This window comes from Wolffia australiana, chromosome 2 (genome assembly GCF_029677425.1).
Source record: "Wolffia australiana isolate 7733 chromosome 2, ASM2967742v1".
In the NCBI taxonomy this organism is placed as follows: domain Eukaryota; kingdom Viridiplantae; phylum Streptophyta; class Magnoliopsida; order Alismatales; family Araceae; genus Wolffia; species Wolffia australiana.
In genome coordinates, this window is record NC_135836.1 from 11,490,146 (window position 1) to 11,515,480 (window position 25,335).

General features: G+C 37.0%; 2 protein-coding genes across 2 annotated transcripts in view; one reads left to right on the forward strand and one right to left on the reverse strand.

Annotated features, from left to right (window-relative positions):
- The first annotated feature begins 2,469 nt into the window (after nt 1–2,469).
- On the forward strand, nt 2,470–5,189 carry ROPGEF1 (rho guanyl-nucleotide exchange factor 1). The gene is made up of 5 exons (XM_078592083.1): nt 2,470–3,060; nt 3,176–3,292; nt 3,379–3,899; nt 4,214–4,552; nt 4,619–5,189. The coding sequence occupies exons 1-5, from the start codon at nt 2,844–2,846 to the stop codon at nt 5,024–5,026; spliced, it is 1,602 nt and encodes a 533-aa protein (XP_078448209.1). The 5' UTR covers nt 2,470–2,843; the 3' UTR covers nt 5,027–5,189.
- A 19,075-nt stretch (nt 5,190–24,264) lies between these two features.
- Nucleotides 24,265–25,335, reverse strand: part of LOC144716834 (thiosulfate sulfurtransferase 16, chloroplastic-like) — a 2,212-nt gene continuing 1,141 nt past the window's right edge. The window contains exons 4-7 of the mRNA XM_078592084.1: nt 25,272–25,335; nt 24,988–25,058; nt 24,848–24,901; nt 24,265–24,430 (exon numbers count right to left, since the gene is read on the reverse strand). The exon at nt 25,272–25,335 is cut by the window's right edge and continues 10 nt beyond it. Of these exons, the coding sequence (XP_078448210.1) occupies nt 24,356–24,430; nt 24,848–24,901; nt 24,988–25,058; nt 25,272–25,335 (264 nt within the window). The 3' untranslated portion in view covers nt 24,265–24,355. The remainder of the gene's footprint in view (nt 24,431–24,847; nt 24,902–24,987; nt 25,059–25,271) is intronic.

Here is a 25,335-nt window from a genome sequence, read left to right on the forward strand (position 1 = left end):
CACCCTCTAATCTCTCTCTCTCCAAATTGTCTCAACCTCTAGAAAAATTTATAGATCCTTTTTTATTTGTCCCCACTAGCAAATGCCCAACCGATAACCGTCCGATATCTGGTATCGGACAACCGATATCCGATATCTGCAAAAAAATGGGACAGGGCTGGATGTCGGATATCGGATATCAGTCGATATCCGTCTATAGGAGGTTAGACGGATATCGGTATCCGGTATCGGATATGGGGGGGGGGGGTTGAAGACGAACAGGGTATTGGATACCGGATATCAGTTTTCCTGTATCCGGATGTCGGAGATGGATACCGGATGCCGGATATCGGTTTTCAATATCCGGATATCAGAACCGGTATCCAGATCAAATGGTTTTATTTTATTTGAACCTCAGTTAATATATAGAGTTTAAAATTTTTATTTTCTTTGATATGGGATAACAGATTCGAAGTTGAATGTAAACTCAGAATCCCGTTATCCCACATGGAAGAATTTAGAAATCTTTCTTTGTATATATTAAATGAATCCGATTAAACGGTAAAATTATATTATAACCCGTATTCGCTATATTCATTGGCCCTTATATTTAGTTATTATTTAATATATTATCACAGCGTGCAATAAATATAAGCAAAAATTTCTATATTCTTCCGTATGGGATAAAGGGATTCGGATTTAACACCAAACCCGAATCCAGTTATCCCATATGGAAAAAAATAAAAATACATAGCTGGAAATATTAAATGTGATGACTTACCTCTTAAAAAGTTCTCTCCTAACTCTTTGGCCCACGATAAATTGACTTATCGCTGAATAATTATCAATTAACATTATTTTTAAATATACTTTCGGTGTGGATATCGAAAACCAGTATCCACGACCGATATCTGATGTCGTCATCCTCCCCCCTGAGACGGAGACGGATGCCGACATCAAGACAGATATCGGAATGAACGGATACTGGAAAATTGACTTTCCGGTACTGGTATCGGGACAGGCAAAGCCTAGTCCCCACTATTCCAGTCTTCTTCCTTTATTGGTCATATTACGTCATCCGTCATCCATCGTGCAACCAAAGTCCACGTGGGGTACCACTTGAGATAACATGTGGGGTCCATCATTCTGGGCCAAAACAAGCCCACCTTCGGAAGTGGGCAAAGGTTAAAATGGTCCATTAATATTTTTCGGGGTTAACCGACGTTAGATTGACAGGTCAGCACGCCGACCAATGGGGATGATGCCTTGTTGACGCCGTTACCTGGCAGCCGTCTAAGGTAGGTTGCGACCACCACGTGGCTGATCCGTCGGGAACGCATCTGGACCGTTGGATTTGAAATCCCGCGCTGGCAAGTCACATCAAATCGTTCTGGTTTCAAGGGGCGGGAAATTTGCATTTTCATCGGCGACGGCATCTCGATTGACGGCTGAGATCTCTACACGTGTAAATCATCGCGCGCGGCATTTAAAAAAATGGAATATTAGGGGCTCGTTTGTCGTATTGTTGAGATCGAGACGAAAAAGAGAAATCAGGATAGGGCGGTGACGGTTGGGGGAGGTAAGTTGACCGCCTTTTCCAAGTCTTCTGACGAGTAAAAAGAGGAAAAAGAAAGAAGGAAACTACGTCACTGGCTTTCATCGTCACTTGCAGCTACTGTTGCACCTTACCGATACCAAGTGAGACCAAGAGATAGCTAGAGCGAGATATAGCTAGAGAGAGATAGACTGAGCTACAGATAGAAAGAGTCAGCTAGAGAGAGAGTGAGCTAGAGATAGAGAAATCTAGAGAGGGAAAGATTGAGATAGAGAGAGAAAGAGAGATCTGGAGAGACATAGAGATATAGAGAGATAGATTTAGCTAGAGCTACAAAGATTGAGCAAGAGAAAGATAGATTGAGCTAGAGAGAGATAGATTGAGCTGGAGAGAAAGATTTAGCTAGAAATGTATAGGTTGAGCTAGAGAGAGATTGATTTTGCAAGAGATAGATAGATTGAGCTTGAGAGAGCTAGAGAGAGATAGGTTGAGATAGAGATAGCTAAATTAGAGATAGAGAGATAAAAATGTGAGATAGAGAGAGATTGTGAGAGATAGAGAGACAAAGAGCGGGCAAGAAAGAGAGATAGATAAAGAGTTAGCAAGAGAGAGATAGAGAGATAGAGAGATAAAGAGTGAGCAAGAGAGAGATAGAGAGATAAAGAGCGACCAAGAAAGAGTTAGAGAGATAAAGAGCGACCAAGAAAGAGTTAGAGAGATAAAGAGTGAGCAAGAGAGAGATAGAGAGATAAAGAGTGAGTAAGAGAGAGATAGAGAGATAAAGAGTGAGCAAGAGAGAGAGATAGAGAGATAAAGAGGGAGCAAGAGAGAGGTAAAAAGTGATATAGAGAGATAAAAGGAGAGAGAGATAGAGAAAGAGCTAAAGAGAGAAACCTAGAACGCTATGAAGAGATATATAGAGGGATAGAGAGAGAGCTAGAGAGAGAGAGAAACCTAGAACGATATGAAGAGATATAGAGAGAGATAGAGAGATAAAGAGGGAGCCAAAGGGGGGGAGAGTTTCTCTGCGTTGTTGCTTCTTTGTCTTCTGTACATGCTTCACCCTTCATTCCACTCGCAAAAGCTACATTATCTCTCTTCGGATCGGATCGGATCGGCCAGCTTTTGTCTGGTTCCTGTGGAGAGCGCTAGCAGAGAGGCGGAGACGTCTCCGCCGAGCAGACAACGCACCTGAAGCTCCATGTCGACGCCATTGCCTAGCCCTTTCTCTTCGTCTTCTTCCTTCAACTATCACGAGCTGACGTGGGTCGTCTAGGGTTTTCTTTCTCTTTCGAGGGGAAGCTCTACAATGGGTAGTGGGTCCGAGGTTGAAGCGATCGATCATCATAGCGACCAGTGCGGCAGCTCCGACGTCAGCGAATGCGAGAGCTCCGTCGGGCCTTCAGATTCCGCGCCATCGTCGCCGGCATTTAAAAAATCAGCCCCAAGTTTAGAGCAGAGGATCGATGGCGGAAAATTGCTCAATTGGGAGGCGAAACCTGAAACTAGGGAAATCGATCTGTCTGGTATTACCTTACCGCTTACGATTGAAGATTTTTCCCATGCCAATTGCTCTTTCCTGCCTTAGAATTTGCTGAAAATTAGTTTTTTTTTTTACCTTCGTCTTCTTCTTCTTTGCAGAGGTGGAGATGATGAGAGAGAGATTCGCTAAACTTCTACTCGGGGAGGACATGTCCGGGAGTGGGAAGGGAGTCTGCACAGCGCTTGCAATCTCGAATGCCATAACCAATCTATCTGGTGGGTACTCTGTCAAATACCGGGATCAATTGAATTGAATCATTTTTTTTTTCCTTGATTCTCTGGTTTTCTTGAAATCGATGCAGCGACTGTGTTCGGAGAGCAATGGAGATTAGAACCCATGGCGACCCAGAAGAGGGAAATGTGGGAGAGGGAAATGAGCTGGCTTTTAAGCGTGTGTGATTACATTGTGGAGCTTGTTCCTTCGTTGCAGGAGTTTCCAGGAGGGGGATCCTTCGAAGTGATGGTCCCTTGTCCACGCTCTGACCTGTGTATGAATCTTCCGGCATTAAGGAAGCTTGACGCTATGCTTCTCACTATACTTGACAGTTTTAGAGAGAAAGACTTCAGCTATGTGGAAAGAGAGATCTCAGTAGCTGATGATAATGATAATGCAAGTACTGAAAGGCCTTCTCCAAGGCAGGAAGAGAAGTGGTGGCTTCCTTGCCCTAGAGTTCCTCCCACTGGGCTTACAGAGGAGTCCAGGAAGAGGCTGCAGCAGCGTCGAGACTGCGCTAATCAGATACTCAAGGCGGCCATGGCGATCAACAGTGGGGTGCTCGCTGAAATGGATATCCCTGAAGTTTACTTGGAAACTTTGCCCAAGGTAAACCTTGCCAAGCCTAGATGCCCTTGATGCATTTATCAATCTCTAAACTTATAGTTTTTTCGTCGCTTTTATGCTAAAACTTCTTCAAAGAATTTTATTTTACTTGGGAATTTCAGAAATGTATAAATGGCACTGGTTGATGGGTCTGCTGCTTCTAAGAATTTTATTTTTCTTGGAATTTTGAGAAACTTAGGAGTGGCACATTTTGTGGAAATTGTTTTTTAGATGTTAAGAAGCTTTCGCTGGAAGTGCCACACATTATTGTCTCGTTATAGAAATTCAGTTTTTTTTTCTTTCACTTGACCTGGCAGACGGTCAAATCATGCTTGGGCGAGACCATGTACCGACACATGACAGCAGAAGAGTTCTCCCCGGATTGTGTCCTGGACACACTGGACCTCTCTTCCGAGCTCCACGCCTTGGAGGTCGCAAACCGGATAGAGACGGCCATCCATATATGGACCCACAAGGAATGCAACAGGCCCAAAAAGTCCTCAACGTGGGCCGGCAAGATCATTATGGGCCTTGCCGGCGCCGACAAGAACCAGAGCCTTGTCGAGCGGGCCGAGGCCCTTCTCCACCGGCTCAAGCTCCGCCAACCCGCCCTCCCCCAGACCCTGCTCGACATGAACAAGATCCAGTACAACAAGGTCAGTGGTTGACCTTTCCCATGTTGACTCCTAGTTGACCGTTGACTGACTTTGACTTCTCTTCAGGACGTGGGTCAGGCTATCCTGGAGAGCTACTCTAGGGTCCTAGAGAGCCTAGCTTTCAACATTGTCGCCAGAATCGACGACGTATTCCATGCCGACAACATCACGAAGAGGTGTTCAGTGACAGTGACGGCGGAGGCAGCACTGAGAGTCAACCTGGGGGCTTTCCCCGTTCAGAAGAAGATATTGCCTAGCTCTTTGTCAGCTCAGGAAACCCTGCATTCGACACCGATCGTCGGCAGCCCGGGGCCGCTGCCCAAGGATGGCGGTCGCCGCAGCGAGGCGGCAGAGAAGCTCGGTCGGCGGCTGATTCCAGCTGACATGGAGAGGCTCTGGGCTTCGTACGCAGCTGGCGATATGATGAACACGAAGGACGCACATGGCGGAGGTACCGAGCGAGACCGTGCGTGACTGGGCTGGGCTATGTGCCGATCAGCTTCCCCTGTTTCCTTCTTACCTTCTTGTGCATGTAAGTGAGTTTAATTCGACTTCTACATCATATTTGGAGTTTAGATCCACCGTGGAACAGACTTTTTCTCTTATTAATATCACAGAATACGTTCTTGCTGATCTACTTAAATCATCTTAGTGGTACGTAGTGAATCGATACCTTATGTCAGAATATTATCTAATTCATAATAGACAGTTAAGATAGATATCCCAATTCCCACAGTTCTGTTATAAAGTTAATTTGTCTCAATGTTTATAGTACCATCTCACTATAATTAACCATATCAATACATTAGGCTAACTGGGGAAGTGTATTGTGAAAATGCCAAACTGGCTGTTATGCATTGAGTTTTTGATAAGTCTCTGCTGAAGACTTACCAAAGCAAGAAGAGGCGCAAGGCAAATTCAGCACATGCGAACTGATGCGGCACGTGGGAGTTTTTGAGTAAAGCACAGGAAGACCTCTATATATAGAGGGGTGTCCTTCTATGGCATTATCAAGAAGTGGTTGCGTTGCTCGTCCCATGTGTGGAAGGAGATCCTCCTCCGTGTGGAGTTGCAGACGACCAATCCGGCAGGCATCTACCAAGATCTGGACAGGAGAGGTATTCCTATACCCTATCTGTCGAGAATTTGTTCTTTTGTCTTACTAGTGTCAATAGACCTTGTTCGTTCGATCCTTCCCTGTTAATTGGGATCTGCAGTCAATATATTTTCTCTTACAAGATTGGTGATTGGATCTTGATTACAGAGTCGATATCTTCTGTTTTGAGTTCTCTACCCTTGCATCTCCCGATTTGTACTGTTTCTGTTGGAGTTTTAACAGTTTTACGATTCTGGACATAACTTTTTTCTGTATATGTTAAATTTGTTGGCATTAGACTTTACATTTGGACTTTGAATATGGTCAAAATTTACCTTTTATTTGTTATAAAAGTTTTAACACCTAGTAAAATTTAGCTAATATTCATGAAATACTTTATAGTTAAATAAGGTGGGATGAATTAGGTATTTTCAGATAATCTACATAAGAATGCCATAGGTGCGAAGTGGATACATATGATAAGGATAGAATCAATGATTAATTCAGGTTTCAGATAAGGTGAACCGACATCCAAGACTGATGTAGGACGACTAGGAAAATGGACGACTGGAGGGACGGAGAAAATGATAAGGACGGATGGAAGGCAAAGGATCGATTGGGTGAGGGAGGGATAAAACAGACCACAGAAATCCACATGGTCGAATTCGGAGTTTAAAACCGATGCAATACAATACTCTCGTCGAGGACGGGAGTATTGTCTTCACCCACTGCGACAACGCCGAAGCACCAAAATAATACCCGAATTCAAGTCACGATAGAAACTCTCGAAGAGAATTATAGGAATCCAAATCAAAACAAATCTGATGGCGGTGGAGACTCTCGAGGAATACTGGACGGAGAACACTTCGACATCAAAGAGTTCAGGCGTACCTTCGCACCGTAGTGCGTGAAGAGGTTGCGGGGAATTCTGATCGAGACAAGTCTGGGCAAATCCGGGCGTTGAGCGGCCCACTAGACGAGAAGACTGGGCATTCCGGTCGTTGTACGGCCCTGACGGAGAGCGAGACTGGCGAACAGGCACAGACGGAGAAAGCGGGCGCGGGCACCGTCCAAGGCCATCTGAAGTGGCTGCCTTGGGCGGCCTAGGGCGGGCTGCCCTAGGCGGCCTGGGGTGGCTGCCTTGGGCGGCAGCCTTGGATGGCCTGGGCGGCTGCCTTGGGCGGTCTGGGGTGGCTGCCTTGGGCGGCCTAGGGCGGGCTGCCCTGGGCGGCCTGGGGTGGCTGCCTTGGGCGGCAGCCCTGGGTGGCCTAGGCGGCTGCCTTGGGCGGCATCCCTGGGCGGCGGCCTTGGGCGGCCTAGGGCAGACTGCCCTGGGCGGCCTGGGGTGGCTGCCTTGGGCGGCCTGGGGTGGCTGCCTTGGGCGGCAGACCTGGGCGGTCTGGGGTGGCTGCCTTGGGCGGCAGCCTTGGGCGGCCTGGGGTGGCTGCCTTGGGCGGCGGCCTTGGGTGGCAGCCCTGGGCGGCTGCCTTGGGAGGGATAAGAAGGGGAGAGAAAGAGAGAGAAGAGGGAAGGGGAGGAAGGGGAGGAATGGAGAGGAGGAGAAGGACGGCGACCAGCGACACGAGGCGGTGGCGGCAGTGGCGGCGGCGGAGGCGGCGGTGGTAGGGTTGAAGAAGGGATAGGGAGGCTTGGGCAGTCCTCCAAGAAGAGTTAAACAAAAACTCGATTCTTGAATTATGACTGCCTAACTGTTTCTTGAAACAATGGCCTATACATATAGGCCTTGGAGGAAAGAGAAAACACAACTTAATGACGAAAAATTAAAGACGAGAAATTAAAGACGAGGGTGTGCTTCGTTTCACGCCAAGGAGCAGTTGTTATCTGCCGTTGGCGACGTGTCATGATGCGCGAAGGAGCGTGCGTGCGAGGAGACGTGCGTAACGCCGGTATGTTGAATTTGTTCGATGACGGTTGCGGCGTGTCCAAGGGGGGGGGTGTTGACTTCGGTTGACTGTGGCGGTGTGTCCGTTGTGGAGACGTTGACTTCGGTGACGGTGGCGGTGCGTCCGGTGTCGATGCGTTGGCGTCCACGCCACCAAAGACTGAATATTATGACGGTTCAGGATGAGATCATCCTCATCCATTCCTAACATTTTTCATTCCATCTGAGCTTGTATCACCCTGACATGTTCCAGAATGAGATAATTAGGATGTTTTGGTAGAAATTTTCATCCATCTCTGGTTATGCTTAACTGAACCATGAATTATTCTTTATATAAAATTCATAGAATTTGAGTACCTAAAAGATAGCGTCATATCCATCATCCAAGGGCTTGTATGGGATATTTTTGTCTTGGGACCAAAAACCCATCCTATCTGCATTTGTGCACTTTAGTTTCATATTACACAAAATTATGTCTTAGGTACTCGCTTTATCAAATTCTCATGCTCATAAGGCTCCAAAATAGGCAAGGGCATTAATATCTTCGCCCAAGGAATAAGGAAAATATATAATATGTACAAAATTTTAGTTACGCTTTGAGTTATTACCCACCAGCTTTTGCCTTACAGGGATCCATAGTATAGGTTGAGTTCTTTCTCACTGACCAAGACCTCAAATGGAGACTCTCTTAAGGACTGCCACTCTACACATTCCCTTACGTTGGCAAAGATCAGGAAAAACCTCAATTCAGATTGAAGAAGAAAGAATAAGAGTTGTAAGTTAATATCAAAGGATAGAGAGACATAGCAGTTTTTTGGCTTAGGAGTATGTTCAGACACTCTCCCTAAAGTGGGACTAAATCAATGATACCTTCCCAGATTGGTGCATAAGGCATCATAAGATACTCTAGTAAGGCTCTTGATCAATATGCTTGACAATTGGTCAGAGGAAGTTACATGTGGTGTGCAGATGATGGTGAAAATATATTTGGTCCATAAACCAATCAAATTGCCATGTCATATTTAAGTTTATTGAAAAATAAATATGTATCCATTATTATTCATGTGTGATGTTGATAAGTCCAAATTTAGGGGTTTTATGTCGTTATTTTGATTCAGACTTAACCAACAATATTTATGAAAAAATTTCTACTTAAATACTCTATAATTAATATAGGGCAAGTAAGGGGTCGATCCACAGAGGGGCATAAATTTAATTTCAGAAATTTTCTCAAGCTTGGAATGATGAAAAGGAGTTTAAAGGTGAGAAATATAATTTCTGAGATCTTAATGGATTTTTAGTCAAATTATATAATTTCCTATGATCTAAATTGAAGCAGAAATACAAAGAAAAATACTAAAACCATTTAAAATTATTTTTTATAATTTTAATTAACACTAGAAATAGAAAAAAAATGCTTTTTTAATGTACTGGAATTTAATTAACACCAAAAACCACTAGAAATATTAAGAAATGAGAGTTAGATATTTTTAAAGAATTTTTGTAGATGTTAAAATTACTTAAATTGATTATATTAATTTAAGGGATTTTTACTTTTTTTCGAATTTTTAAATGCATAAAATAATTTTTTCTAATTTTTCTTAATTGTTCCTATTTTCCTGATTTTTTATGATTTTAAAATGCAGAAAATAAGGAAAATATCTTTTCCGGCGACCACAAGCAGTGGCGGAGCGGCGACTGAGTGGCAGTGGGCCTTCGGGTCGGCAGGCCCGACCTGGCACATGAGGGTTGCCTATTGGGCCACCCCAATTAAGGCACCCTATTGGGTCAGCCCAATCAGATCAGCCCAATTAAGGCAGGACTTAGCGTATTTGACTAAGTCCTGCACAATGCAATTTTTTGCCTAAAATGATGGAATTCAAAAGTGATTATTTTGAAATTTAAAATGAATAAGGAAGGATGATATAGAGAGAGATAGGAATGGATTAAGATAGAGAAATAAACGGGTTTAGAGAGAGAAATGACTGAAACGAAGAGACAGAGAGAGAAAATGAAGAGAGGGTGTAGAAGAGGTTTGAGATGAGATTTAAAAGTGAAAATGAAGGATAATTTTTATGAAAATTTTAGAGGATGAAATGGGGTTATGTATGAAGATCGATAGAGATAATGAAATGATTCTAGACAGAGAAAGTGGGGAAAATAAGTGTTTAGAGTGAGAAAATGATGGATTTTAAGGGTAAATGGATGGATGATGATGTGAAAATTGAAATCTAGGTTCCTAAAACCTCAAGGCAAGTCTGGTGAGACTTGAATGCTTTCTCTCAAGTATGGATCCTTATATTTTTCCAGGATCAGGCATTTTGAATGCAAACAAGAGATGAGATTGAATGAAAACTTCAACAAACTTACATTACGCAGGTTGAACAACCTGGATTCTGAAATATGCCTTGTCCTTCTGGCCAGCCACTTAATAGAGCACGTCCAGAATGAGGGTAAATGAGGTAAAAAATATTATTTATACATTTAATAATGACTAAAATACCCCTTTGGGCATTTTCTATTCTCTTTTCTTGCCATTTTGCCTCTTTTTCTCCATTGGTTGAGAGCTTTGACTTGTGATTTCCAGATTTTATATTTTGTGAGGTCGTGGCGCTAGCCCCTCTGATTTCTCTTTTAAAAGCCCATAACACCATTTCATCATATCAGCCCATTTTGACAATCATTATGGTTAAGCTCCCAAAAATTCTCCAATTCCCTAAGAATTGTATCTTCTAATTCATGTAAATTTCTGCACATTTGGAACTATAAAATACTCATCAGTAATCAAACTTCTTGAATTCATAGCAGTCAATGAAGTTAGTGAAAAATAACCATAATGTGAAAAAGTTGGAATTTCTAGCTAATGCATAAATATTTGGTTAATTCAAATGCTAACATGATAAATTATAATGATATCATAATACTATGATCACTCATCTTTAAACATGTTTTACAAATATTCATCTTCAAAGGATACTCAAGGAGAACATTAAAATATACATACATAATAACAGTATCTAGTCTCCCTTGTATGATGAATATGGCTGATTCTGTCGTAATTAGTGTAGAGACTCCATGGACACAAAGTACATACCATTTGAGCAAAAGATTTCATTGAATTGATGTATATGAAAAATTGAATGGTGTTATAACAAATTTTCAATTGGTTCACATCATTTTTGTGTTAATGTCCCTTAGACTTGAAACACCAAACAGGTCTTGATGATGGACAGTTGTGCTTTGACTATGAGATACAAGTTCCTAATTATTAAAATTTCAAACCACATTAATTTGAATGTAGGAAGAAGTTCATGAAGGTACCTGAGCATTCAAGATGGGGTCACATGCTTTTGGTATATGAGAAGACTGTTAAAGGAAAATGATGCAAAGAAGTCCTTATCCAAGGTAGTGGAATATCATAGAAGAATTTTCAGATGATTTCCAGCACATTTATTCTAACTCAGAGGACCCATTAGCATTTGATGGTTGGCCTCACCCAAAATCATCCTAGTCCCATCAAGTAGATTAGGGACTATATGGACACAATGATAAAAGAAGGTAAGGTCCCAACAGAGATTTATTATACTTCTTTGTACCTCCTTGAACACAATAACATCAAAATAAGTTAATAGAAGTGTGATTTTACAACCAAAATTTGCCACTATTTTTAGATTTTTACTTGCATTATTTGCCATTTAAGGTTACGATGAAACAGTTAAATTTTATTTTTTTATTTTTATTTTTTATTTATTTTATTAAATTTTAAATTAATCTCACTTGCTGCTTTAAAGTGAAGTCACCTTAACGTAAATTCAAATTTTATTTGAAAGATAAGACTTGGCCAAATAAAATGGTGAGTTTTGGATGCAAATGGGAGAAAAAGAGAAGCCCAAGCCAGACCCTCAACCAAGGAAATGAAACCAAACCATCTCTTGCATATTTCCAATAGTTTTTCCACAAGGTTTGTGGCCATCTCTTACATACATTGAATGCCACAAATTCAGCTTTATGGTTACATTTAACAATTTATTTTAATAAAGTAGGAGCTATAAATTTTCTATCATTTTCCACAGTGCCTCATTTTGAGAATCTGGATTTTTGAAAAAAAATACTATTCTTTTATTTTTTATTTTTTTCCTCACCAAGTTCTTAAGGGTCAATCAAAATTTTATATCATTTTCAATCCAGATCATAAAAGAGGCCAATTACACAACAAGTCCATTTTTAAGCACATTTAAGGCTTTTTAAGAGACATGTCAACTAAACACAAGAATTATGGAACTACCCCAAAAATTCGGTTTTAGAAATTATATTTTTGAATTTGAACCATCAAGGATATAGATCAAAGCTGTATAATCTAGCTTTCCAAAACCTTGACAATTAAATCTAAAGGCTGGGAAAGTTTGGGCTCATTGACTTTAACTATTTTTCCTTCTCTATATATCCCATCCTGGAGTTTTGCCCACAACTTGTTATTGGAAGCCTAGTGCATCATATTTTTTTCATCCATTATTTTTCTACAAGAGTGTGGGAGAGAGTGTTCAAGTTTGATCAAGATTCTTAAGAAAAAGTATCACTTCACCATTGGGGAAGTGACAACATGGTTTGTGTGATCTCTTGTATATTCGATTAATTTTTTTATCTTTGTGAAAATTCCAGTGAATAGCCTACGTGAAAATTTTTTTATCACAACAAACTACACTAAAAAAGTTTAGAAAAAGTGACATCATTTTTTTCCATCACAAGATGCTGTCAAATTCTGCTACCTAATGGTGTTTAATTTATTTGAATTACTTTTATGCTTTAAAAAACATGTAAATACCCAGAAACTGTGTAAAATTATTAGAATATATTTTAAAAATAATTTTTTTACTTACTTAAATATTTAAACCAAGTTTTCTCATTTTATTTAACTTTCTTCCAGTAAAGTATCCAAAAATCCCAAAACATAAAAATACCTTTAAAAATATTCTAAAATATATTAAACCAATATTTATTCTATCAGTATCTGTTCTCTATGATTCAAACCTTACTTATCATGTATCAAGAGAATTTTTATAAACATTTTTTCAAGAATCAGAGCCTTAATACAACATATTTTAACCCAATTTCTGATTTATCAAAGCGCATGGAGTAGCTTGGCATCCCACATGTTGAAAACTTTAACTATTGATTGGGTTAGATTGATAATTGATTAATTAATCTATATGGAGCTATAGATAATTAGTTAGGTTGGCCAATCAAGGTTTTTGGGAATGAGGGTTTTCAACTAGGCTGATCAATGAAAATGTAGTAGTACATAAATAGTTTTTGAATGTCAAAAGATGTACTCAAAGTTTATGGGGTTTTATGAAAAACTTTTGTTAAATATAAATAAGAGAATTCCTTGATCTTAGCTCACTATGACTAGAACTCTTCAAGTTCCCATTCTAATGGTCCCTTTGCTCTTTGTCTCCCCTCAACTCTAAATGTAATCAGAATGGTTTCATGATGATGGTGGATCAGTAACAAGGATTATTAAAGATGGAGGAGATATTTTATTTCTGAACTTCATGTCACAAAATTCTGTTAAAATTCCGTAAAATCAAGAAAATTTGGAATTCCTTCCATAAATGTCATAAATATTTTTAAGCCTCAATAACATACATTTATGATTCTTAAAATTAAAATAAACACATAAAATACGTGAACATACTATAAAAATTAGTAGTTTATTTGTGATTATCAGTTCTCAATAGCTGATAATGAGTAGAATCGCGTCCTGTATGCAATGAAATTTAATCTTAATATAATTGGACCACTCGTGAGATGTCGGATTCCAATTGATGAAGATATCTAAATGGTTGTAACAATTCATGGACATAGGTGTTGAAGTGAGACCCAAATTCTCTAAAAGTAATTGAAGCAACGTCATCTCACAAGCTATCTTAGCCATAGCATGACATTCAGCTTCTACAGTAGAGCAAGATACTGTTTGCTTTCAAGCGAGCTATAGAGTCAGATGACAATATTTTGAACAAAATAGATGGAGTAACCAGTTTTTAACTTTTGATCATCTTTGTCTCCAGCATACCCATCATCTGAATAGTCTTCGATGCCTAGCAGACCATGATGTTTGCGGATGAGCCCCTTTCATGGAGCTCCTTTGATATATACCACCACTCATAGTACACCCTCCAAATGGACCTAAGGAGGTTCTTCCATAAATTCCTTGAGAAGGCTGACAATATAGACAATTTCAAGATTACAGACAAGAAGGCAGATCCATTTTCCTGAAAAGCAGTGATAGTAGTTTTCATTCTCCAAGTGGTGAATCAACATCCCAAAATATGGATCAAGCTTCCTTAAGTGAAAATGCTGGTTTCAAAAAAAGAATTCTTATTTCCTAAATAAGATCAAGAGAAAAGTACCATTGAATGAGACCTAATTTTCTTAGTTGATAAGAAAACTCAATCCCAAGTAATGTGGTGCCCACAATATTTTGATCCACATAATCCACAAGAATCATCATGCTTCAAGAAAAGGTCTTCATCATAATGGTGGGGTCAATAATGCATGGAATGAAGCCAAAGGATATTTAGAATACTAATGATTTCACAAACCAAGTAGGGAACTTTATTTAAGACCATAGATGATTAAACTAAAAAAATCCACCAGAGAAAGCTCTTCTCATACCCCAGAGGTTTCTTCATAACAACCTTATCATCAAACTCATAATAAATAGGTGTTGGAATTGTATGTTCCCTGAAAGTAGATCACACTTTCCATGTCTTGTTCAATATTCATTATAATTCATGAATAGTTGTAATGACTATCCAAATTATGAGGGCATCATAATATGACGATCACTTGTCTTTAAACACATGTTATAAATATTCATATTCAAAGTAAACACAAAATGGGCATGAAAATATCCGAATAGAATAGCACTATCTAGTTGTCACATGATGAGTATGCCAATCTTCTAGCGATTATTATAGATATATTAAAAGATATTGTGTGATATTTGGGGAATTATTTCACTATAAATATATGTATGAAATCATGAATAGTATTATACTTAACTTATTATGATTCATGTCACAGTTGTGTAAGCGGTCATCAGACCTGAGACACAAAAGACACCTTCGTTTTATTTTTCTGAGGGCTTGATTGATCATTTAAGCATAGAAATCCAGCATAAATGACGTAAATTAATCATCATTAGAATTAAATTTAAATGGTGATCACATCACCTTATTTGAAACTTTTTTCACCCTTTACTTGCTCCTTTGGAGTGTCTCTTCAAGACATTCATGTGTTTGATCTCTAGATGCATATACTCAATAAATGTGATGATGGATATCCTCTTCTTCATCTCGAACTGTCGAAGATCTGGTTGATTTCCTCACTATCAAGTTGCATGCAATGGAGTGAATGAAATGTGTAGAAGGGAATAAAGGGATACCATGTATGGCTAGCATGGGCAACTAAAATGGATCCCCTCTATTTATACTTATCTAAGGTAGTTTTGATAAAAGCCCTCATAACTTTAAATATATCCACTGAGGTAATTTAATCTTATGTGTATGACTCTCTAGGTCTGTGTATCATTCTAGTTAATAACTTTAATGGCCAAAGAACACTTATTGACTGAACTTATTAATCAATGATCAATTTAACCCAATTGATATGTTAAATTTCCTTCCTTGGGGGACCAAGCTACACCTTGTTCTGTGGAAAACATAGAGTAATTATTGAACTCTCTAATCCATATGTGTAATCCTTCATTCATGTGAGACTCCAAATGACAACGTATTTTGAGTTATCAAAACCAAAAATTTGGTCCCAAAGTTTCCAACATTTCTATAATTTTTATTTTATTATCTCTTTTCGAATAAGATTAGTTATAATATTAAAATTAGTAAAATCTAATAGTTTATTACAGATTTTTGATAAACTCAAATTCTATTCATGAACTCAACGTCAAAAAATTCTGCTAAAAATTTCAGCCTGAAACTACTTCTGGATCACCAGATATCGTGATTGTCAGCCCTTTGATTTTCTCTCTCCTCCGACTTTGAAAAGTCAATGAGCCATTAAATAATTCCAAAAAAAAGGATGAAAAAATATTATAAATATATATATATATATTTAATTGAAAAAATGATACCTCATTTAATAGAATGCAAAACAATTTAATATTATGTTCTTTCAAAATTTGACATGACTCAAAAAATTATGTCCTCTCAGAATTTGACGTCAGACAAATCAATAAAAATAATTAAAATTTCATAAAATAAAAATATCATTCTAAAAATAAATTTAATTATTTTAGGCTTGAAAACTGACATATATAATCAATTTAATCCAAATAAACATGTAAATAAGGTCATATTAACCTATTAATATGCTTGTCATCTATTTTCATACCCATGTTATGATCTGTGTCTTAATTTTTTATAAACCATGTTCTAGTTATTGCATTTGAGAGATAATTTTCTTAAAATAAATTAATTGATAAGGAAATTGATAATTAAAACCATCAGTTAATTTATATTTTTATTTTTTTCAATAAAATTTGAATGAATAAAAATTCCACAAATCAAAAGATATCGTATGATTTTGTTGAAATCTGAACTACAGTAACATAATATTAGGCAATTATTCATTCCTATTGTATTAAAATACTTTATCTTTGACAATAAAATGGGTATATTTTATTTTTTATTATTATTTATCAATATCTGAAAAATGTGTTGATTGATGTTCAGGAAAATATTTTCAGAGGGAAATTTAAATTCTAGATTCACATCTTGAGAAAGCAATATAGTGGAGAAGTAGATATTTAAGAGGTCATTAAGTAAACTTTTTTTGGTCATCGTACTATAGATGAGGTTCAATCCTGACCATACAATCATTAAAGCTTTTAATTTATGTGATATATAGTACAATGAAGATTGTAACCCTTGGAACCTAACTGCAGTCTATCTTCTTGAAATTTTGTTTTAATCTATGTATTTTTGGACACAACCTAACTGTAATTTTGCACACAAATATAGGAACTATAACTCCCTTCAAATATACCTTCCCTTCTTTATTGGTTTTTTCTTCCTTCTGGTTCACTCCTTCACATTATCCTATGACATAAGTTTTATCAAATTTTTAATGAGATATTCTCTTAACGTCAGTGTAAAATGACATGATTACGAACTCTTCGATCTTTTATTGATGCCAGAAATAAAATTTTATTCATATGATGTATGCTGACCTTAAAAATCTCCATAAGTCAAACTTATGAAGTACGTTGACCATGAGATTCCTCAAGGATAGTCTTCTTTTGCATGTAAATGCTTAAATCCTGAAAAAATGATATTCTTCCAATCTAAATGGACTTTTATAGAAATTAGGAAAAAAACTTCTTATTGAATGAAAACACAAAAGAATTTCCTCTGGCCAACGGAAGAATTTAGGCAAGGGAATTTGGCAAAATGGATCCATAACCTCGGGACAAGTATTAGCTCTGGGGACAAGACATTGTCAGGTGAGTTTGGTTGGGGTTGCACATCAGTTAAAGGACAATGTATGTGTCATAAAATGAGCCCAATGATAGACCCAAAATGTGTCATGAAATCATACACATTTTAAAGTCATTTTGGGAACATTTTATGTGCATTATCCTCAATTTTATGAAGTATTGCATTTCATGCACTAAATAGAGTAAGTGATAAAAAATGCATTTTAATGTCATTTTTATACATGTTTAACATACTCAGGAATTTCTTAATAAAATCCAATATTTAAGACATTGTTAAGTTTTAATTCTCTATATATTATATAAGTCTATATTATTGCAGGGAAGAAGTAAAATTTAAGAAAGAAATAAAAGAAAGAATTATTGAAGAAGAAAGAAATGAAAAAAGAATATCTATAGAAAAATTAGACTTATTGGGCCAGCTAGGAGCCGACTAGGTGCATCAGCGCCCAAGACAGCCACAGGCAGGCGAGTGTGCAGGGCGCTCAAGCCTGCCCACAGCCGGCAAGAGGCGGCACCCGGCAGGCAAACCCAGCCGGCCACATAGACAGGCCATCAGAGTGCCCCAACTAAGGCCCAAATAGAGGCCCATGGAAGTGGAGTCCGCGTGCGCGCATGAGAGGTATGTTATTTTAATTCGATAATGGATCTTGGAGAATTTATAGTGCTATCATTTTTTATATTTTACGATATGGGATTTAGATCAGTATAAAATACATAAAAAACTTACTATTAATTAAATAATACACGTCTCCCGTACATTTAAATCTCCTTTTGGGTATTTGGTTGAACACCTCTCAGGTGTTCGACTAAATCACCCTATTTCATTAAATAAATTATCTAAAAAACATATAAAAAATATTAATCATATAAAGCATATAAATCATATAAAAACATCTAAAACTACCTATATTAATACTATAATAAATATCTTAACTATATAAGTAGTATTCTATAATCATAGTCTATCTTATAGTTATGTAAATACTTCTTCACTACTATTATTACCCCTTTACTCGATATCTCTCTACACTTAACTAAACTCCTACTTAATCATATCATAATCAGATAATTAATTATTCTCTCCCTATCTCTCTTAATTAATATCTATATAAGTAATTCTACTTCTTCTTCCCTCTTATTACTAATTACTCTTAGTAAGTACTCTATACTTCTTCACTAACTATATAATACCATCTTTAACTATAATATCTAGTATCTAACTTCTTTAATTTTCTTAGTATCAATAATATATATATATATATATATATACATATAATATATGATCTCTCTTCTATAGTTATCTTAATAAACTAATATTCCCTATACCTACTAGTTTCTTATTTCTTCTTATATTCATTATCTTTAGTATATTATTATATCTTATTAACTAACAACTCAATTTTTGAAAACATCCCTATAGGCCAGTCTCTGTGGAGACGACCTTACTCTAACTATACATTTGAGTAAGTTTATATATTTTATTAAATTTATCGGATAGTATGCAAATTAAATTTACAATGACATTTAAAAATTAACACCCCAATTTGCCTTACATCACCCAACAAGATCATAAATCTCATGTTGAACAAAAGGTTAAAAGTTTGTTTGATTCTTATTTCCAGTATGAATACAAACGGCAAAATGTTGCTTATCTATCCTTAAGAGCTTTGAATTTGAAGCTTAAGGTGGCAGAAAAGTTACAACATGGATAACTGGCTTGTGGCAGCCAAGTGTTCATAGAGACTTTGATTTTTGATCATTTAATGTTGGAGCTTTCTATAATTATGAAACAGATTTCACCAAGTGTTGGATTGTTCACCGACCAATAGTGAACATGAGCTGGGTTTAGCGATGGATATTATGAGGCTGTCAAGCCAAATCACATCACCATGCTTTATTTAAGTTCATCGAATAAAATATTACCTTCATTATTATTCTAGTGTGATGCGTATATTGAATTCCATGAATATGTGCAATGACTTAGTGAATTATGATGAGATCATAATACAGTGATCAATAGTATTAAAACATGTATTATACATATTCATATTCTATGGATAGTTGAGATGGACATCAGATTATCTTGATGGAATAATACTATCTGATCCTACTTATACAATAACTACAATCAATCTTGTGGCTATTAGTGTGGTGTCACTAAGGTCAAATAGTGGGTGCTCTTTGGAGGAAGGGCTCATTGCATTAATGTGTATGAATCTCTGAATGGTATTATAGCTAAACATCAATAAAGTTGATTTATGTCACAATTTTATAAGTGATCCATTGACATGAGACACCAGGTACATCTTGTGAATGGATGGCTATATTTTAACCACATCCTATGAGTCTATAACTATGGGTTTAGAACAAGTTTTAGCTCAGATATGGTTATAATACCAAGGAAATGATTGTGTGGTCAAGACATCATCATCTGCCCTCGGTGTAAGAGGAGATAGACTCAAGGAAGACGATGCATCTATATCCCTGGCCAGGGTAGTGAGGATATTGGAGAAGATGAACTCTAATGATCCCCATTACACATTAGTACTTACCAAACGATGTATTAGGGTTTGACGATTAACCATGCCCTAAGTCATATGGAAGTATCACCCGGACAAAGGATAATACATTTACAGTAACTGATGACAAACAAGGTTCCATAAGAGAGTTAAAAGACTACTCTATATCTTCTAGACCACGAGGTGTAGCTGGGCACCCCATGGCGAGAAACTTAACTTATCTATTGGGTTAAATTAATCGTCTATTAATGAATCTATATGTTGATATAATTAATTTAAATAAATATTATTATGCCTTAAAGTTATTAACTAGAATGATATATGGTCCCAGAGGGTCATACGCATAAGACTAAAAGTATGTTGGAAGACAATATTTATTTTAATGGTTTTTGTGAAAAAACCTTAAATAAGTATGTAGGAAGAAATAAGTTTTGAACTATCTAATTATGATTATGTCATTCATTTTAAAAACATTATGATAGAAATTTGATAACTTATACTTCTCTAAAAATTAATGTTTAAATATTCTTGAAAAATTGTGGTATATATTGGACAGCATTTTATTTTTAATATTACAAATAATTGAGTTTATTTTTATGCATGTAAGCTCAACAAAGTACTCAATTAATTTGGAAGCAAATATATAAGATACATAATTCACCATTGACTATCACCTTGTACTTGCCAATTGATATCAGATCATTCAAGTACTTGATGGAATGTAAAATGTTATCTATATGTGCATGTCTGAAGATAGTCATTCTAGAATTTATTGAATGCATTATTTAGTTGTATCTATCAATACATATGAAGTTGTGTCTACTTGCAGATATATCTCAACACATAATATTATGTAAAATCTGTTGATTGAAGGTTGACTTGACACAAATCTACCTTGAATATTAATCAAAATGTGTACTTAGGCATTTTACTTGAGATATACCAAATCAAAATACATTTACCCTAAAACATGATACCAAATCTTGGGATTCCAAAAAAATGAACTCAAGCAATAGAACAAGTCTAGGAAGATTATTGGGATGGCCTACACTATATTCCAACAATGATTCAGATTCTAAGAAAATGGTAAAATGAATTTATTGGTCAAATTCATAAAAATATCTAGAAAGGAGTGTTCATATGATGTCCCAATGTGTCATTCCACCTAGGATGCCAAATTAAGGGTTGAGACTTGACAAGAAGGGTTTATAATGATTTAGATAATGTAATCATTAACTAGATTAGTACCCGAGCCTAGAGCGTCAAACACAAGGTTCATGTGACATCAAAGAAGAACAGTCCAAAATTAGATGCACAAGTACAAGTTTCTCCTTAAAACATCCTTCTCTATCCTCCTCGAGTGCTTTCTTTCTTTGTGTGACTGGAATGGTTATTTTTTGATGTTGGTCAATAAGAAATTGCAGAGATTTTCCATGCTGAGAATTTCTTTAATACATCTAGAGAAGGAGCACGTGTGCTTCTTCAAACGACTCGTGGAAAGAACTGAATGATCACATTATAGTTTTTGAAGGAGATGCAATCATTGAGTGTTTGTTGTTTGTTTATTGTTCTACTAAGTATTGTCTTCCTTCTGCGTCATGAATCTGTGTGGGATGATGATTGACACAAAGCTCAACACTCTTATTCTGTTAATGACCTTGAAAGATGGATTAGCCTCTTGACGTGTTTATTCCGACTTGGTAATATTCATGATCATATATTATCATTCATACATGTTTTTAAAAGCTGACTATAAATTTGCATTATATTCCTCCCAATTTTGATGATCTAATTTTCTCAGATTGCAATGAGATCCAACAAAAGGATATTTTTACCAAGATACTTTACCTTGAAATTAAAAAAACTCAACGTCAACATAATTGTTGGGTTCTAAAGGCCTAGATCTGGATGAAGAAATGGAAACGATTCCACGCAGTGGAAGACACATAACAGAATCATAAGGACATCATTAAAATTATGAAACAAATTACCTTTGCACGGATTGCATCCTTGATTTCTTGGATCCCAGAGTGAGATGAATCGAGCTACTCAAGTGTGTGAAGCCTCTGGGCATATCCACGCGATCCTCGACACGTCGAATCTCCTCCTTCTCGTTGACGAGCCCTGTTCAATCTCCATCGTCATCGTTACATCGTCCCGATCACATCGGGGATGGAGAGGGGGTGTGGGGAGAAGGGAGAAGAAGGGGAAAGGCCCCTGAACAATTCTGGACTGGGTGAATTTCATCCAGGGCCTTTCCCTATTTATACTAAGTGGGCGTTTTTCATAAAACCCCCAAAACTTAAGTATATCTTCCGACGTCCAAAAGTCCATTTGCCTCTGATCCTATAGGCCCATGTATTAGTCTAGTTAACGAATAGAGCGGCCCAATAATCTTTATTGGCCTTCCAAATTAATTAACTATATTAACATATAGGTTAATTAACGTCAGATAAATTTAACCTAATCGACAAGTTGAGTCTCCACCACGTGGAGGGCCAAGCTACACCTCGTGCTCTAGAATATACAAAGGAATGTGTATCGACTCACTCATGGAACCTGTTTGTCATTGATTACCGTGCGCGTATAATCCCTTGTCCACTTGACGCTCCTTGGATGACTTAAGGTATGGTCAACTGTCAAACCCTAATCGGTTATCCGAGTTAGTACTTATGCATTCAAAAATCATCAGATAACACTTCTCTGATATTTCACTACCTTGGCCAAAGGTTTCATCGCATCATCTTCCTTGAGCTGTCACCTTTTATACTGAGGGTGGATGATCCCATCTTGACCCCTCAATCGTCTCCATGAACTTCTTGATGTACCCGAACTAAGACCGTTTAGAATCCCATGATTAGAGACTCGTTGGTCATAATCAAAGTACAATCGTCCGTCTTCAAGACATCTTTGGTATCTCAAGTTTAAGGACCACTTAGACAACTGTGATGTGAATCTACTTGATTGACAGTTCAGTATAATACCATAGAGGGGTTCGTACAGATCAATTTAGTGAACTCTTTCCACTAAAGAACACCCACTATCTATCCTTAGTGTCTCCACACTAATGGTTATGGGATTGGGTATACTCATCATATGAGTATGGCTAGATAGTGCTATTCTATCCGGATACTTTGATGTCCTTCTAGAGTATCCTTCAAATAAGAATATTTAGAACACATGCATAATGATTAGTGATATCCGTATTACGATCTCATCATAATTCACTATGTCAGATCATGTATTCATGGACTTCATTATAAGCATCACACATGTATTATAATGAATATGTTCTTTTAATGAATATGGAACAAGATGTGGAATGTGTAATTGACTTGCCGGCCACATATATTTCCATCAATAATTAGGATCATAAATTTAAGGTTACTAGAAACCAGGTTCTATCGTGAACTACATGTATTAAATGAAGTGATTTTGAGCAATGAATTCAACTCCAAAAACATTAGCAGTTCAATGAATTCCAACGACCTGAGCTCAAAATTTACATTATACTAACTGATAGCAAATGAGGCACGTAGATTCTTTATTCTCTTTGCATGACCTGGTTTCTTGAAATATAAATGAGTTACTTTGAAAATCTCAAGTGCTTGTTCTAAGGAATTGAACTTTGAAGTAATACATGTCAGATTATTTTTCTTCAATACTGGATCTATTTCACATTACTTTGAGGTTTAAAATAAAATTATACAAATTTAATTGGGTACAAGGTCCACCTCACCTATATGCTTCCAAAATATTGATATGAGAGCTTCAGCAACTCAATTTATAGTCATACTAGCAGTTTAATGAATTCCAATGACCTGAGCTCAAAATTTTCACTATGCTGATTGATAGCAAACAAAGCACATAAATTGTTTAGTCTCTTTGCATGACCTGGTTTCTTGTAATATAAATTATTTACCTTTAAAATCTCAAATGCTCGTTCTAGAGGATTGAACTTAAAGTAATACCTATCAGGTTCTTTTACTTCAATACTGGGATCTATTTCACTTTCCTCTAAGGTTTTAAAATAAAATTGTACATATTTGATTGAGTACAAAGTCAACATCCCCTATATTCTTCCAAAATATTGATCTGAGAGCTTCAGCAGCACACTTTATAGTCATATGAGCCTAGTCTACCAAAATGTATTTGAGCTGCCTGAGCTTAACATATAAGCAAGGTATACCTTTTGTTTATTGCATATTATAATACCTTGGTTTCTGTAGTTTTCAATTATTTATTCAACTCTATAAGGCAGACTAGAGGCTACCCTTAAGTTCAATGTGGATGTCACAACTTCTTAATTTGTGAGTAAATAACTGTCGAGGTAATCAGGAAATGTGTGGTGTAGTCGCTGCAAAGTTGGTGAGGTTTATGCCATGTACAATATGTACATAAATCTATGGCCCATAAGATGCAATTTTTGGCTCAAGAGCACATCTATAAAATTGTCCTAACAGTTCTTCAGGTAAAACTATACCAATGAACTGAGTCTGCACTAACAAATGAATTACAACTCTCTTGGAACTTTTCAAATTACCAACTAAACAAAAAACTATGGTTTATAGAAAAATGTATAACTGCTACTATCCATCTTGCTCATATTTTGTACGGAGATTACACTCCATGAGATTCTATCCCTTCTTCTTGGATTTGAATTAAATCAAGCATTCATGGGGAATAATCACTTAATTTATCAATTATCGATTCCAAGAAAGTATCACCATAAACAAAAAGATGCTCAAGGACCCTACATTACACATATTTACGAGGTTGATGGCAGCTCATTCTGTACCCAGGAAGAGTATCCTCCTGCAACATCTGTGACACCAGTAAATCCCTGGAAGCAGAAGAAGACCATCATTAAATCTCAGATCATCTGATCCAAATAGTTATAAACTATCTTGTTTGAGAGTAAATCAAAACCAACGAAGTATTTCTGTGGGCATATTTTTATAAAATCGGGCATCCACTGAAAAAAATGTGAAGTAAGAACTAAAACATTACAATGTAAGTGACCTTTATCGATGCTGAGATTTTATTTATTTTCATCTGGACATCACAACGATTAGTACACCATTCCACTTCAGAGTTGATTTTGTCGTAATAAATTTATCGAATGATTTAAGATATCAGGGCTCCAACGCAAGTTCAAATATCAAAAAGTTTCAAGAAAGATAATTTATCAATCACTTTAGTAGTTTTCATGAAAACTAAGAACAACGAGGTTCAACATTTTTCGGGATCAGGAATTTACAGCCGATGCAAGATCCGTGGCAGCCATGAGAGATCTCTTTCCGCTCTGGCATCCCTGCAATAAAGACACGCTTAATCAATTTAGGAGCCAAAAAGTATATATTCCAAGACAATTTAATTGGAGAATTCACGAGCACGCACCACGATTATCTCATCATCCTTCCCGAACGCAGATGAGACTTCCTCCAAGAACTTGGGATTTTTTGACATTCCTGCATCCGATTTCAGAGTGACGATATTACGGTGGGTCGTTTAATATTCGAAAAAATCCATTTATACCAATCCATTATACTGCAGCTGAATAAGATAGCAGAAGAACAATAGTATATAAAACGACAGTTAGAAGTAAGATTGTGAAGTTAATTCTCCCCGAAGAAACTCAAATTCGAAGGTTCATCGACAAAGAATTAGAAGAGAATACGAACCTGCGCCGACTTTGAACATGTATGGGATGTTAATGGCCCCGACAGGACGCCCGGCATCGAACTC